Source organism: Rhinopithecus roxellana, chromosome 6, assembly GCF_007565055.1.
Source record: "Rhinopithecus roxellana isolate Shanxi Qingling chromosome 6, ASM756505v1, whole genome shotgun sequence".
Taxonomy (NCBI): Eukaryota; Metazoa; Chordata; class Mammalia; order Primates; family Cercopithecidae; genus Rhinopithecus; species Rhinopithecus roxellana.
Genome location: NC_044554.1, coordinates 98,872,857 through 98,889,074, shown reverse-complemented (window position 1 = coordinate 98,889,074; position 16,218 = coordinate 98,872,857). Strand labels below are relative to the sequence as shown.

The 16,218-nt window shown below is 56.4% G+C and overlaps 1 protein-coding gene across 9 annotated transcripts in view; it reads right to left on the bottom strand.

The window, feature by feature from the left end:
• Positions 1-268: 268 nt before the first annotated feature.
• Positions 269-16,218, bottom strand: part of RASA4B (RAS p21 protein activator 4B) — a 34,975-nt gene continuing 19,025 nt past the window's right edge. For 7 of the 9 annotated variants that reach the window (XM_010387419.2, XM_010387418.2, XM_030933405.1 and 4 more), the window contains 13 exons: positions 14,160-14,277; positions 13,784-13,934; positions 13,454-13,518; positions 12,583-12,695; positions 12,191-12,383; positions 11,833-11,970; positions 11,126-11,270; positions 10,419-10,588; positions 8,289-8,426; positions 5,874-6,009; positions 2,177-2,297; positions 950-1,014; positions 269-839 (listed from right to left, as the gene is read on the bottom strand). In XM_010387419.2, the coding sequence (XP_010385721.2) occupies positions 718-839; positions 950-1,014; positions 2,177-2,297; positions 5,874-6,009; positions 8,289-8,426; positions 10,419-10,588; positions 11,126-11,270; positions 11,833-11,970; positions 12,191-12,383; positions 12,583-12,695; positions 13,454-13,518; positions 13,784-13,934; positions 14,160-14,277 (1,675 nt within the window). In that variant the 3' untranslated portion in view covers positions 269-717. The remainder of the gene's footprint in view (positions 840-949; positions 1,015-2,176; positions 2,298-5,873; positions 6,010-8,288; positions 8,427-10,418; positions 10,589-11,125; positions 11,271-11,832; positions 11,971-12,190; positions 12,384-12,582; positions 12,696-13,453; positions 13,519-13,783; positions 13,935-14,159; positions 14,278-16,218) is intronic. The other 2 variants (XM_010387421.2, XM_030933406.1) reach the window with 1 other exon arrangement.

The window sequence follows — 16,218 nt, the reverse complement described above, 5'->3', positions numbered from 1 at the left end:
GGGCTGCTTTGAGGAGAGAACATCTGGTTGGACACACTAGGCTCTGTGGCCTGTGGGGCATGGAAGAGGGGACCCAGGGACATGGTGGGGACAGCAACTGGGAAGGGAAAGGAGTCCCTGACCCCAGATGAGTAGGGGGAAGAAAGAGGGGGGAACAGGGATGCCCAGGCCCATGCTGTCAGCCCTACCCTTGGCACATCCACCGACGGCCTCCGAGGTTCCCCCGAGCCTACTTTCTCCCCAGACCCCCATCACAAGACCCCACAGCCTGGACAGTAACAGCAGGTTTACTGTTGGCAACAGCACAGCCCTGTGCCACCCAAGGGTAGCGGGTGGGGTGGCAGCCGGGTCTCCTGGGGCCCCGTTCTCCCTCCCATTCTCTAGGTCCCTGGAGGCCAGACCCCTGGGTGTGGTCCGCCCTAGCGGTGGTTCTGGCTGGGTCTGTCCTAGGCTGGAGAGGAGGGTCCCTGGAGAGGCAGTGATGGCTGCAGCGGCTGTAGGGAGCCAGGGACACTTCAGGCCGGCCATGACAGGCCCAGGCCTACTCAGCTCTGCACTTCTGGGGATCCCCTTATTCCTGACTCCCCCTCTCCCCCACTTGGAAGAGACCTAGGCCCTGCACCCTAATGAGGAGGACAGGGGTGAGGGGTGCAGAGAGTCCGGTGGGGGGTCCGAGCGCTTGGCAGGGGACTCAGCAACGGGAGCGCAGGGCGGGCCTCACGTCTGCAGCTCCAGGAGGCAGTTGGGCTCTGAGGGCGGGGAGCCGGCCGGGCTGGAGCTATGGGCCTCCCGGAGGTCCTGCAGCACGCAGAGCAGCTGGGCCAGTGAGTCCTTGGGAGCTGCGGGCAGAGGCAACCGTGAGGCCCCTGGGAGTGAGCCTGAGGACCCCACCCGTGCATCCCTGGAGGGGGTTCTGGCCACGAGCAAGTCCCAGGTGGGCAGGACCTACCTTCGCCAGGACTCGCGGGCACCGTGCCTGCCTCTGCGCCCCTGCTCAGCTCCCGGTGCCTCTCCCTGTGGGGGAGGTCAGAGTGAGGGCCAGCATCCTCCACCTGCCCTGCCAGAGCTTCTGGTGTCCTTGTGGGAAGGCTGGGGGTGACCCAGCATGGGCCTCCTGGGCTAGAGGTGGCTTGGGGGTGATGGCAGGGCTGACTCTTTCAGTCTATGAAGAGGAAACACGGGCCCAGCCTCGGCCCCAGGCCACCTTGCACCTTCTCCCTCCCTGTGTCTCCTACTCCTCCCCACACCACTGTGGGATGACCAGAATGCCCTTTGGATTTTTTTTTTGTTTTGATTTGTTTTGTTTGAGATGGAGTCTTGCTCTGTGGTCCAGGCTGGAGTGCAGTGGCGCAATCTGAGCTCACTGCAACTTCCACCTCCTGGGTTCAAGCAATTCTCCTGCCTCAGCCTCCCGAGTAGCTGGGATTACAGGAACCCTCCACCACGCCCAGTTAATTTTTGTATTTTTAGTAGAGACGAGATTTGGCCATGCTGGCCAGGCTGGTTTCAAACTCCTGATTTCAAACGATCCACCTGCCTCCATCTCCCAAAGAGCCGGGATAACAGGCATGAGCCACCGCACCCCCCCTTTGTGGGTTTTGAGGGCAGAGATAAACCCCGGAAGAGTCGATGAGGAATGGGGAGGACCACACCCTTCCTCCTCGCAGGGTGTAGGGGTGTGAGAGATGAACGAGCTCCGGTTCCAGCTGGCTCAGGGGAAGCTGAGCGTGTGGGAAGCACTGGATCACCTTGAAGTATCCCAGTACCGGCCGCATCTCCAGAGACCCTGATTGAATGGGGCCTTGGCATCCTGTTTTTTAAAGCTGATCTCTAAAAGCATCCTGTTTTTTCTAAGCTTCTGCCAGGGCTGAGAACCACTGGATGCAGCAAGATGGTCAAGGATTCAGGGAGCTGGCCGAGGCTGTGCCTGTGCTACAAGGGCCTGGGGGAACAGCTGGCCAGGTTGCAAGCGGGGCTCAACACACAACATGAAGCAGGCATAGCCCTGACCCTTGGGGCCTCCGTCCTAACCTGAGTTGGCCTCGTGCTGCAGAGAGGTACTCCTGGTGCCCTCCCCAGATGTGGCCAATTAGCAGAGAGGTGACCAGCCACCATGGAGCAGCCCCAAGCCTGGCACGTTCCCCGGGCTGCACAGGCTCTCCTGGGTGGGACTCACCACAGCATGGCCTCCACGCCCAGCAGGTGCCGGTAGATGAGCTGGGCCTCAAGGTCATGGTCAAGAGGGTCATTCCACTCCTGCAGGGTCACCCGTGACCGGGTCTTATCGCAGCCCTGACCTGGGGGCACAGAGAGGGCAAAGTCACAAGCAGACACTTGGGACTACCATGTCCAACTTTCTGGTTGCATAGATGGAGAAACGGAGGCCTGGAGGGGAGAGAGATGCACTTGGGGGTCCCTGGTGAGGGCAGGGCTGGGAGCACAGCCTGGTAAGTCTGACCCAGGCCCTGCCTCGGCTCCGTACCCTCGGGGCAGCAGCTTCTCCTGGGGTCAGCCTCTGCACCACGGGATGCGTGACTGCGGAGCATGGATGTCATCAGGCTATGACTGGGGGAGCCGGGTAACTTTTTTTTTTTTTTTTTTTTGAGACAAGTCTCGCTCTGTCACCCAGGCTGGAGTGCAGTGGCACAATCTGGACTCACTGCAAGCTCCGCCTCCTGGGTTCACGTCATTCTCCTGCCTCAGCCTCCTGAGTAGCTGGGACTACAGGCGCCGGCCACCACGCCTAATTTTTTTGTATTTTTAGTAGAGACGGGGTTTCACCGTGTTAGCCAGGATGGTCTCAATCTCCTGACCTCGTGATCTGCCCGCCTCGGCCTCCCAAAGTGCTGGGATTACAGGCGTGAGCCACCGCGCCTGGCCAGGGAGCTGGGTAACTTTCTGGAAAGCTGCCTGCCTGGAAGGGAGCAGGCTGAAATGTTAACGTCATGGTGAGGTGGGCCACAGGGCGTTCATGCCTTACAGTGAGCTGGTCCTGCAGCTTGCCGTCTTTATGACCTTGCCAAGTCATCTGCCTTCCCTAAGCCTCAGCTTCTCCTCCACACAGTGGAATAACAGGCCCAGTCTCTTGGGCCACAGTGGGTCCCACATTGCCAATGAGAGTATCGTTATGATGGTTCTAGGCAGAGGCTGCAAGTCGTATCAGCCAGCCAGCAATGCCTTTGCAAAGAGTCACCAAGAGGCCGGGCACAGTGGCTCACCCCTGTAATCCCAGCACTTTGGGAGGCTAAGGCAGGAAGAGAGCTTGAGGCCAGGAGTTCAAGACCAGACTGGGCAACACAGTGAGACCCTGACTCTATAAAAAAATAAAATAAAAAATTAGCTGGGTGTGGTGGCATGTGCCTGTAGTCCCAGCTGTGCAGGAGGCTGAGGCAGGAGGATTGCTTGAGCCCAGGAGGTCAAGGCTGGAGTGAGCTATGATTGTGCCACTGCACTCCAGCCTGGGTGACAGAGTGAGAGAACCTACTCAAAACAAAAACAGTAACAAAAAAGTCACCCATCCCTATACATGACTTGACCATAAATCCAGGGCTGGGCTAGAGTGGCTGGGTCAGCTTTCAATGGCCTCTGCCACACTGGGCTCTGGGGACCAACGTTTGGCCTGGCCCGAAGGCCAGGGGACTCCAAGTGCTGAGTCTACTCTGTAAAGTAAGCGTGGATAACAGGGAGAAGGCCTCAAAAGTTCTAGAACTGTGCTGTTCTACAAGGTGGCAGCTAGCCACATGAAGCTATTTGAGTTAATTAAAATTAAAACAACTTTGTTTGTTTTTTGCAATGGAGTCTTGCTCTGTCGCCGGGCTGCAGTGCAGTGGCACCATCTTGGCTCACTGCAACCTCTGCCTCCCGGGTTCAAACAATTCTCCTGCCTCAGCCTCCTGAGTAGCTGGGACTACAGGCCTACGCTGCTACACTTGGCTTGCTTATTTATTTGTTTGTTTGTTTGTATTTTAGTAGAGACGGGGTTTCACCATGTTGCCTAGGCTCATCTCGAACTCCTGAGCTCAGGCAATCTGCCCGCCTTGGCCTCCCAAAGTGTTAGGATTATAGGCATGAGCCACCACCACACCTGGCCAAAACAACATTTTTAAAAATGTAAAACTCAGGCCAGATGTGGTGGCTCCCTCCTACAATCCCAGCAGTTTGGGAAGCCGAGGCAGGAGGATTGCTTGAGCCTGGGAATTCAAGACCAGCCTGGACAACATAGCAAGACCTCACCTCTAAAAAAATTTTTTTAAAAAGAGCCAGGTGTGGTGACGCATGCCTGTAGTTCCAATCTACTCAGAGGCTGAGGTAGGAGGATTGCTTGAGCCCAGGAGTTGGAGACTGCAGTGAGCTATGATCATGCCACTGCACTCCAGCCTGGGCAACAGAGCAAGACCCTGTTTTACAAAATTAAACAAAAAAAACCCCTCAGCTCCTCAAGCCACATTTCAAGTACTCAAGAGCCACTGGTACAAAGGCCGGGCGCGGTGGCTCACGCCTGTAATCGCAGCACTTTGGGAGGCCGAGGCGGGCAGATCACGAGGTCGGGAGATCAAGACCATCCTGGCTAACATGGTGAAAGCCCGTCTCTACTAAAAATACAAAAAAAATTAGCTGGGCATGGTGGTGGGTGCCTGTAGTCCCAGCTACTCGGGAGGCTGAGGCAGGGGAATGGCGTGAACCCGGAAGGCGGAGCTTGCAGTGAGCCAAGATCGCGCCACTGCACTCCAGCCTGGGCGACAGAGCGAGACTCTGTCCCAAAAAATAAATAAATAAATAAATAAAGCCACAGGTGCTAGAAGCTAGAGTACTACAGAGTATGGAGTCCTTCTAGAAGCTCCTCTCTGCCATCCCTCTAGTGCCCAAGGCTCAGGGTCCCCTCCCACTCACAGCTCTGGATTGAGACTGCCAGCATGGGGGTGTGCAAACCCAGGGCTCTCTGGCTCTTATTAGCAGGGGGTTCCTCAAGTGTGTTCCTCAGAACACCGGTTCTGTAAGAAGCTCGTTGGGGAAGAGAAGAGTTCCCTGTCAAATGAGTTTGGGAAGTGGTGGGTTAAACAGCGTTAGAAATGGAATTCTAGGCTGGGCGCGGTGGCTCACGCCTGTAATCCCAGCACTTTGGGAGGCCGAGGCAGGCGGATCACGAGGTCAGGAGTTGGAGACCAGCCTGACCAACATGGTAACACCCCATCTCTACTAAAAATACAAAAATTAGCTGAGTGCAGTGGCTTGTACCCGTGGTACTTGGGAGGCTGAGACAGGAGAATCACTTGAACCTAGGAGGCGGAGGTTGCAGTGAGTCAAGATCTCACCACTGCACTCCAGCCTGGATGATAGAGCTAGACGCAGTATCAAACAACAACAACAACAAGAAAAACAAGAACAGCTTGACCAACATGGTGAAACCCCATCTCTAGTAAAAATACAAAAAAATTAGCTAGGCTTGGCGGCGAGTGGCTGTAATCCCAGCTACTGGGGAAGATGAGGCAGGAGAATTGCTTGACCCTGAGAGGTGGAGGTTGCAGTGAGCTGAGATTGTGCCATTGCACTCTAGTCTGGGCGGCAGAGTGAGAGTCGGTCTGAAAAAAAAAAAAAAGAAGAAGAAGAAGAAAAAGAAATGGGATTCTAACGTGTTTTCGGGCCTCCTTAGAGTCGTCAGCGAATTCACTCATATGCATCACACGTAACGCGTGGCATTTCCCAAACCACCTGGTCCATGGGACCTTTTCTGCCCAGAGCACCTGGAGGGGCCACCATTCCTTGGGTTAGGTCCCTGCAGGTGCACAGCAGGGCTCAGGGCTCTGTCGTTCAGCTAGAGGCCCGATCTCGCAGTGGATGGATGCAGAGTCTGGTGTCCAGGCCTCCTCTCCCACCTGTCTTCTCTTTTTGGTGGCAGCAGCTCCACTTGTCCCCACGGAAGATGCCAGGGTGGTAGGAGCCCAGCAGGCCGGTGTTGTTGATGCTCACCTTCCGCAGCGCAGACAGCCACTGGTTCAGCTCGTTCACACACTGCGGGGGAGGGGGAGGGGGAGGCCTATTCAGACGTCACCTCCTCCAGGAAGCCCTCCTAATGCCAGATGCCATGTTCCCCACCACCCCAACCCAGCAGCTTTGAGTGAATTAGGAGAGGCTGCCCTTCCTCCAGGGTAACGTGGCCCATGCCTGGGCGCATGGCCTGGAGAGCAGGTGCAGTGGCTCACTCCTACAATCCCAGCACTTTGGGAGGCCGAGGTGGGAGGTTCGCTTGAACCCAGGAATTCAAGACCAGCCTGGGCAACACAGCAAGACTTCATGTTCTCCTCTCCCACCTGTCTTTTCTCTTTGGTGGCAGCAGCTCCACTTGTCCCCGCAAAAGGCACCGGGATGGTAGGAGCCCAGGAGGCTGGTGTGGGCTGGACTTCAGCTGCCATTGGCCCCTTGGCCTCACTCATAGGTATTCCAGAACCCGCCAACTATATTTGGTGGCCCTGATATCAGTACTTTTCCCTGTGGCTCTGGACCCTGACCCAAAAGGGAACCCCTAGAGGAAAGGGCACAGAGGGGGGAGGTCTGTGACTTCCTCTAGGACAGTCACACCTGCCCCTCCAGCTGCAGGCTTCTTACTTCTCCCACGTGTTCCTGCCCTAGATATGCATCTGGGTCACCCTCCTACAAGGTCCCTGCTTGAATGCCACCTATCAGAGGTCCTCCCTGACCACTCTTTATAGGGTAGACTGCTCCTGCTATACCCCACTCTGTTCCCTCCCTTGCTCCCTTAGTCCCTTCTGGTTCCCTTCAAGTCACTATCACAATTTGACTTTTTTTTTTTTTTTTTTTTTTTTTTTTTTTTTTAAGACGGAGTCTTGCTTTGTCGCCCAGGCTGGAGTGCAGTGGCCGGATCTCAGCTCACTGCAAACTCCGCCTCCTGGGTTCACGCCATTCTCCTGCCTCAGCCTCCGGAGTAGCTGGGACTACAAGCGCCCGCCACCTCTCCCGGCTAGTTTTTTGTAGTTTTTTTAGTAGAGATGGGGTTTCACCGTGTTAGCCAGGATGGTCTCGATCTCCTGACCTCATGATCCGCCCGTCTCGGCCTCCCAAAGTGCTGGGATTACAGGCTTGAGCCACCGCGCCCGGCCTGACTTTTTTTTTTTAAGAGACAGGGTCTCACTCTGTCACCCAGGCTGGAGTGCAGTGGTGTGATCACAGCTCACTGCAGCCTCCAACTCACTGCAGCCTCCAACTCCTGGGCTCAGGCAATCCTCCTGCCTCAGCCTCCCAAGTAGCTGTGATTACAGGTGCATGCCACCATGCCTGGCTAATTTTTTATTTTTTGTAGAGATGGGGTTTTGCTACATTGGCTAGGCTATTCTCAAACTCCTGGCCTCCAGTCATCCTCCCACCTTGGCTTCCAAAAGTGCTGGGACTACAGGCACGAGTCACTGTGCCTGGCCCGACATTTGAGACATGTATTTATTGGCCCATCTTCTCCCTGGGATATCAGGTCCATGAGAGCAGGACTCTGCCTCATCTGCCATGGTATCCCCTTACCTAGAATCATGGCTGGAACCTAGGAGGTGCTCAGTAAGTATTTTTTAAATAAATGAATGAATGAGTTAATGAAGGAACAGATGAGCAGGTTACTTGAGAACATGCATCCAGAGCCACACGGAGCATAACATTTGATTATTACGCATTGATACAGACACAGAGACACACAGGTGCCCGCTCAGACTTTCTTTTTTAGAGACAGGGTCTTGCTCTGTTGCCCTGGCTAGAGCACTGGGATTATCGGCATGAACCAGCGTGCCTGGCCCCGATCTCAGTTATCTGGAAATAGTTTCCAACAAACGGGTGCAACGTGCAAATTTCACATCACAGGGATGCACCTGTCTGTACACTGGCCCATACACAGACCTACATACATGGATGCCCAGGGAAAGACATGGGCCATGGCCTCCTGGGGGCTCAGACCCCTGGACAACACACACCCATCTGTCCCCGACACCTCCCAGATCAGACAAACCCTGCGATGCTTGATGTAGCTGGTAGGGGGGCGAGAGGCTCAATCAACTCTTTTCTCATCCAGTCCACTCAGGCCACTCCCATAGCACCTAGGCCACTCCCACAGAGCTCAAGCCATTCCCACAGCACCCAGGCCCCTCCCATAGAGCTCAAGCCATTCCCCCAGCACCCAGGCCACTCCCACAGGGCTCATGCCACTCCCACAGTAACCAGGCCTCTCCCAGAGCACCCAAGCCACTTCCACAGTGCTCAGGCCGCTCCCACAGCACCTGCTCCCCTCCCCGCACCTTGCACTGCAGGTAGGCAGTCTGGGGCCTGCCGACATCATCCGTGTAGATGACCTGCATGACGTGCGAGCTGCCAAAGCTCTTTTCCTCCACCTTTTCCGCTGCCCGGATGTTGGCTAGCTTGATGAGGGCGCTTTTCTGGGGCAGGCAGGGAGGAGGAGGTTTAGGGACCCAGCCAGGGCCATTCCATTAACCATCTCTGGGCCTCAGCCTCCCCTTCTGCAGCACCAGGGGTAGGTGTGGGAGACCCAGAGTGACCTCAGCCAGGGCAGAGCACAGACTGATGGTGACCAAGTGCCCAGCAACTGGGAGGGGAGGACCTGGCCTCTCAAGGGAGCACTCCCAGAAAGCCTGGGAGGTGTAAGCTTTGGGGTAGTGTCTGGACAGCCAGTATTCCCTGGGCTACAAAGTCAATCCAGCCACGGTCAAGGCTGTGTGACTTTGCATTTATTAATTTTCCAACTTGCTTTTATAGTCCCAGGCTCTAATAGTCATATCCTGGCTGGGCGCGGTTGCTCACGCCTGTAATCCCTGCACTTTGGGAGGCCAAGGCAGCTCTGAGGCTGGGAGTTCGAGACCAGCCTGATAAACATGGAGAAACCCCGTCTCTACTAAAAATACAAAATTATCTGGCTGCGGTGGCTCATGCCTGTAATCCCAGTTACTCGGGAGGTTGAGGCAGGAGAATCGCTTGAACCCAGGAGGCGGAGGTTGCGGTGAGCCAAGATCGCACCATTGCGCTCTGGCCTGGACAACAACAGTGAAACTCCACCTCAGAAAAAAAAAAAAAAAAAAAAGGGACCAGAATTAAATAATGCCCATGTAGCCAAATCTTTCAGCTCTGGCAAGGAAAATGCATAATAATCATCTGAGTGCTTTGGGAGGCTGGGGTGGGAGGATTGCTTGAGGCCAGGAGTTTCAGACCAGCCTGGGCAGCATAGCAAGACCCCGTCTGTGCAAAAAAAAAAAAAAAAAAAGTTAAAGAAAATTAGCCGGGCTTGGTGGCACATGCCTGTAGTTCCAGCTACTTGGGAGGCTGAGGCAGGAAGATTGTTTGAGCCCAGGAGTTGGAGACTGCAGTCAGCTACGATCCCACCACTGCACTACAGCCTGGGTGACAGAGAAAGACCCTATCTCAAAAACTAGTTATCATCATCTGAGGAATCTCCGGTTGGAAGGGGCAGGCCCCTCATCTGGTGGGACCCCTGAGCTGGTTCTTTGAGAACAAGGTGAGTGATGAGCTCCTTCACCTACCCCAAGCCCACTCGCACCTGCCCAGGGCTAGGCTGGGTACTCCTGGCCAACCATCCCCATAGCCTGCATGACTGGGGGCAGGTGTACAGCAAGGGGTCACCAGGTCCATGGAAGAATTATGTCCTCAGCCCTTCCTGGAAGAAGAGAGCTTGCAGGAGAGGTGACCCATGACTCAGAGAGGGCTGTACAAGATGATCTTTGAGATCCCTTCCCACACCAAGCTTCCGTGCTTCTATATTCCTGCCTCTTCCAGGAAGCCTCTCCTGGTTGCCCTAGCCACCGCCTCACCTAGCAGCCCAGGTGATGTACTATCTTTAATAATACCATTTGCCTAAATAGTACTACCTGCCAGGCCCTGGGTCAAGACCCTTAGGGAGATCATCTCATCTAATCCTCAACAACCTGGTAAGGTCGAATCATCTTCGTCCATTTTTTTTTTTTTTTTGAGACAGAGTCTTGCTCTGTTGCCCAGGCTGGAGTGCAGCGGCACAATCTTGGCTCACTGCAACCTCTGCCTCCTGGGTTCAAGGGATTCCTGTGCCTCAGCCTCCCGAGTAGCTGGGACTACAGCCATCACCACGCCTGGCTAATTTTTGTATTTTTAGTAGAGACGGGGTTTCTCCATGTTGGCCAGGCTGGTCTCGAACTCCTGACCTCAAGTGACCCACCCGCCTTGGTCTCCCGAAGTCCTGGGATTACAGGTGTGAGCCACCATGTCCGGCCCTCCTAGGTTCTGACAAGCAGTACAGATGCCACACACCTGGCTTTCTTCTCTGACCCCGGAGGACCTCAGGTGGGCTCCAAGGAAGGGGACAGGTGCCTCTAAGGTGCCATAACCTCTCAGAGCCTCACTTGCCGGCCTCCCTCCTTACCCACCTTGGAGCTGGGCGTCTTGGCGAAGCTGAGGGCCTCGGTGGTGAGGAAGAAGTAGAGCTTCTTGAAGGAGGAGGACATGAGGGGGCCCTTGCCCTTGGTCCTGTGGATGAAGAGTGGCCCCTCCTTCACAGGTGGCGCCTGCAAACTCAGCGTCCGCTGCAGGTCCAGCTCTGCCAGGCCAGGGAGGGAGGGGGGAATCGAGAGCCCAGTGAATGAGGGCGGGCCCGGGGGGGCGGAGCAGTGAGCGGGGCCATGGGGCTCAAGGGCTGAGCAAGTGTGAACAGCCGGCAGTGGACGTGGTCATGGGGCTCAAAGGTGCAGCAAACATCAACAGCAGGTGGTGAGCGGGGTGACGGGTGGACTGAGGTAGGCAGGGCATGGGCTTGGAGGCGGGACACGCGTCAATAGCAGGTGGCTATTGACCAATATGGAGCTCAAGGGTGGAGCAAATGTCAACAGGCACAGATGGTGGGTGAGGCCATGGGTCTAGGGGTGGGGCAAACGTCAACAGCAGGCAGTGAGCAGGGTCACAGGAAGCACAAACAGTGGTGGGTGGGTCTATGGTCTGGGAGCCTGGCAAATGTCAACAGCAGGCGGTGGGTGGGGCCACGAGAGGCAGAAACAGCGGTGGGTGGGGCCGTGGGGCTCAAGGGCGGATCAAACGTCAGCAGTAGGCTGTGAGCGGGTCTGTGCAGGGCTGCGCTCACCATCCTTCTCCTCGATGTCCACGAGCTTGGTGATGAAGTCCTTCAGCTGCGCCACGCCCTGGCGCACGGTGGGCTGCAGCGGCTCCATCCAAGCCTCCTTGGCCCTGGAAGCCGGCGTGTCCATGTTGCCCACGTTCTGGACTGCCTGGAGGTGACAGCAGGAAGGACCAGGCTCCGCTGGGTCAGAGGCCTAACCACTGCACCCCCTCCCACCCCCCAAATCTTTGCTACTCAGCTTTAGAGATGGAGGCAGAGGCGACAGAGGCCATGCCCACAGGCCCCCTCCAGCCCCACGAGGGATCAGGGAGGAGTGGATCATGGAGTTTGATGCCTTTTTATAACTGGGACCACTTGGACCTTCCTCTGCAGGTTTAACAGACGCTGCTGCACTGGGTACCCCACCCCGGTGCCGGGCAGATAGGTGCAGCCTGAGAGTAAGCAGACCCAGGTTGGAAGGTCCCAGGATTCACCAGCGACAGGCTGGGCGGCCTTGGCCACCTCCGACCCCTCACAGGCCTGTTCCCTTATCCATGAGATGGAGCTGGAACAAGGTGGCCACAGGAAGGCTTTGCAAACCGTGAAGTGCAGTGCCCACGTGGGCGTGCCACTGGCCTCCCCGGAGCCGGTAGGGAACACACTGCAATCCAGGCCAGGGCCCCGGTGGGACACCCAGCTGTGCATCCCGCTCGTGGCCGCAAGGCCCGCACCTTGGCCAGCAGGAGCAGGGTGCGGCTGGTGCGGGCGTCCGCGTGGCGCTCCCGCAGGTGGAAGAGCTTGGGAGACATGATGGCGGGAGAGAAGAAGCGCAGGCACAGGAAGCTGGTGACGGCGATGAACGGTACATTCTGCAGGGATGCGGGAGAGCGCGGGCTGGGGTGCCCCAGGCCTGGGCTCCCGGCAGCCCCCTCCCCTTAGGCTCTGTCCCTGACCCTCCCCGGGACACCGCCTCCCTCATCCTCCCCAGCGCTCCCTGGTTCCTCACCGCTCTTCGCCCGCAGCCCCAGCCCAGTCCAACCTGGCCCAGACTAACCCGGCCCAGTCTAGCCCCACGGGTGGAGGGCGCACCTCGTGCTGGGCGCCGGGGAAGCGCTCGCGCACGCGCCGAAAGAGCTGGCGGAAGGTGGCGCGCACTACGGCGGGGCACGCGCGAACCGAGCGGCTGAGCGCGCTCAGCAGCGCCCCCAGGTGGGCGCGCAGCGTCTGCGCGCTCTGCTCTAACACCTCGGCCTCTGTCTGAGGGCGGTGCAGCCCCGAGCACCTGCGTGGAACGGGGCGGGGCGGTAGAGGGGGTCGCGGTCAGCGCCAGGGCCACGACAGGAACAGTGGCTCTTGCAGCAGCCAGGACACGGACACAGGGGACAATACATGGGTTTGCAGAGCCACAAGCACACGTGCAGACGGGGCCTGATTCCACGTCGCTGCACCCCGCACCCCCCCGGGGTTACCCCCGGCCTCACCCTACATCCTTAACTTCCACTTTGCTGGGGTCCAGCTCCACATACTTCTTCTCTTCAAACACCTTGTTGATGATGGGGCCCAGGACGCCGTGCAGGTACTGCATCCCAGCCACCTGGGGACCACCACAAGTCACATTGATCCTGTCTCCCCCAATCCCACTCCAGCTGCCCACCCTCTCCCGGCAGCGGCTCCTGCACCATCTTCCTGCCGCATCCGCCTAGGAGGGGGCCAGGTACACATACAGGGCAAACTGCTTATCCGTGAATGAATGAGGGAGTGAATGAATGAATGACTAGAATTCTTAGCCCTTGTAATCCCAGCATTTTGGGAGGCCAAGGCAGGAGGATCACTTGAGGCCAGGAGTTTGAGACCAGCCTGGGCAACATAGTGAGACTGTCTCTAACTTAAATTTTAAGCACACACATACACACATACACATTCTTTTTTTGGTGGGGGGGGCGGCGGGGAACAGAGTCTCGCTCTGTGACCCAGGCTGGAGTACAGTGGCGTGAGCTCACTACGACCTCTACCTCCTGGTTCAAGGGATTCTCCTGTCTCAGCCTCCCCAGTAGCTGGGATTACAGGTGCCCGCCACCATGCCAGGCTAATTTTTGTATTTTTAGTAGAGATGGGGTTTCGCCATGTTGGCCAGGCTGGTCTCAACCTCCTGACCTCAAGTGATCTGCCCGCCTCAGCCTCCCAAAGAGCTGGGATTACAGGCGTGAGCCACCACGCCCAGCCACATTCTTAACCTTAAAGGGCTCTGAATGCGGAGATAGAACACTGGAGTTGAAGTCTCAGCCCCCTCTGTCGCTCTCTCTGAAGCTCGGTGTTGTCGTTTGTAAGATAACAATATAGCATGCAACTCACCTTCAGAAAAGACTCCATGGACTTTGAGGCCAGAGAGTTGCTCCGGAACAGGGTGTTGGTTTCACCTACAAACAGAGGCCCCAATGGGTAGGGGGCTAGGACAAAGCTTTTGGGGGAGGAGGAGGACAGAGGACCTTGGTGGCTGGGGCATCTAAGCTGGCCCCTCAATAAAGGGCCTCCTCGCCACCTCCCAGCCCACTGTCCCACCTCTGCCCTTGGCTCTGTCCCTTGCTGCCCTCCTGTCTGACCCCATCTGCCTCCTACAGGAGGAGCCCACCCCGGCCCAACCACCTCCCAGTGTTCTGGGCCCAGCTCCCTCCCAGGCCTCACTGGTGCGACTCAGCTCCAGCTGGAAGAGCAGGTCCAGGAAGTCCTTGGCCAGCCCCTGCCCCAGGAAGAGCTTGAGCAGGTTCGTGGCCACGTCCTGGCGACACTCGGTGCTGGTTGTCTCCTCAATGAGTGAGATCAGCTGCCCTGGGCCCTGCAGGGAGAGGCACGGGGGATCCCAAACCCTTTCCTCTGAGGACCTCAGAGCCCCCCAGGGAAAGAGGACATTTTCCCAAGGGGTGGCTGGGGATGGGGCCCTGGGTACTGGCCAGCTCCTCACCTCCCCAGACCTCAGTTTTCTGCTCTGCAGAATGGGTTTAGGAGGACAGGGGCACAGGCCTACCACTGGACTCTCCCACCCTGCCCGGAGCCCCCTCACCTGCATGCCCAGCTTCACCTCGTGGCACAGCAGCTGCACCAGCGGCTGGTAGCAGCTGGAAGGCAGCACCATCTCGTCCCGCAGCCGCACCTCCAGCTGCAAGGAGCCCAGGTTGCCCCTGGAATGGGCAGCCTGTGACCTCTCCACCAGGGACCCAGGCCACCCTGGGCCACAGCCCTCCCATGGCCTCCATTTTTTTTCCTTTGGGCCCAGCCTCCCATCTCTCTGCTTATGCCCTCCATCCGGATACCCTGCACAACTCTGCCTCCCAGGTTCTGCCCGGCCTATTTATTTTCTCTTTTTGGAAAGCCGTTCCTGCCTCTGCACTCAAGGCACCTCTGTCTGTCTTCAAGGTCTGGCTCCTGCCACCTCCAAGCTTGGGTATGTGGAGCTCCCAGCCTTGAATCTATAAACTCCCAGATAATGGCACCATCATGTGTACAGTTTACAGCAGAAGCAAATCCCCAACCCTCATAACAACCTAATAGGGAAACTGAGACCCGAGCCTGCAACTTGCCACATTAGATCGAGCTTCCAAGCTTCCCTGTTCTGACAGGGAAGGTCAGAACAGAGGACGGTATGGACCAAGGCATGACATCCTCTAAGGCTCCCACTGCCTCTGCTCAGCACGAGCCTCATGCACAGAAGCAGTGTTAAAATGGGCCCCTGGGCCTGGCGCAGTGGCTCATGCCTATAACCCCAGCACTTTGGGAGGCCAAGGGAGGCAGATCACTTGAGGTCAGGAGTTTGAGACCAGCCTGGCGGACATGGCAAAACCCCATCTCTACTAAAAAAAAAATACAAAAATTAGCCAGGCATAGTGGCAGGTGCCTGTAATCCCAGCTACCCAGGAGACTGAGGCAGGTGAATTGCTTCAACCCAGGAAGCAGAGGTTGCAGTGAGCCAGGATCACGCCACTGCACTCCAGCCTGACTCTGTCTCAAAAAAAAAAAAAAAAAAAAAAAAGAAAGAAAGAAAGAAAAAAAAGAAGATGGGAAGATGGGCCTTGGCTGGTTCTATGGAAACGCCTCATGCTAGACACACAGCTGTCCACCTGCCCCTACCCTGTCAAGGATGGGAATGGGGGGAAGGGGGTCTGGGGCCTTCTACAGAGACACAAAGCGGAACCATCAAGGGCTGTGGGGCCACAGCAAACAAGCCAGAGGGCTCCCTAGACAGGCTGCCAGATTGAGCAGAATGATCCAAGACACTCAGTTAAATGTGAATATTTTATTTACTTATTAACTATTTTTTAGAGATGGGGTCTTGCTATGTTGCCCAGGCTGGTCTTGAACTCCTGGGCTCAAGTGATCCTCCTTCCTTGGCCTCCCAAAGTGCTATTACAGGCAGGAGCCATCGTGCCTGGCCTAAATTTGAATATTTTTAGTATAAGTATGTCTCAAATAGTGCATGGTCATTCTTTTTTTTTTTTTTCCGAGATGGAGTCTTGCTCTGTCACTCAGGCTGGACTGCAGTGGCATGATCTCGGCTCACTGCAACCTCCACCTTCCAGGTTCAAGCAATTCTCCATCCTCAGCCTTCTGAGTAGCTGGGATTAGAGGTGCCCGCCACCACATCCAGGTAATTTTTGTATTTTTAGTAGAGAGGGGATTTCACCATGTTGGCCAGGCTAGTCTCGAACTCCTGACCTTGTGATCCGCCTGCCTCAGCCACCCAAAGTGCTGGGATTACAGGCATGAGCCACTGCGCCCGGCCAGTTTCTTGAAATGGAGTTTCCTTCTTGTCACCCAGGCTGGAGTGCAGTGGTGGGATCTCAGCTCACTGCAAGCTCCGTCTCCTGGGTTCAAGCAATTCTCCTGCCTCAGCCTCCCAAGTAGCTTGGATTACAGGTGCCCTCCACCTTGCAAGGCTAATTTTTTGTATTTTTAGTAGAGACGGTGTTTCACTATGTTGGCCAGGCTGGTCTCGAACTCCTGACCTCAGGTGATCCACCCACGTCAACCTCCCAAAGTGTTGGGATTACAGGTGTGAGCCACCATGCCCAGCAGTTATTCTTTTCTTTTTCTTTTTTTTCCAGTTATTCTTATACTAAAAAAGT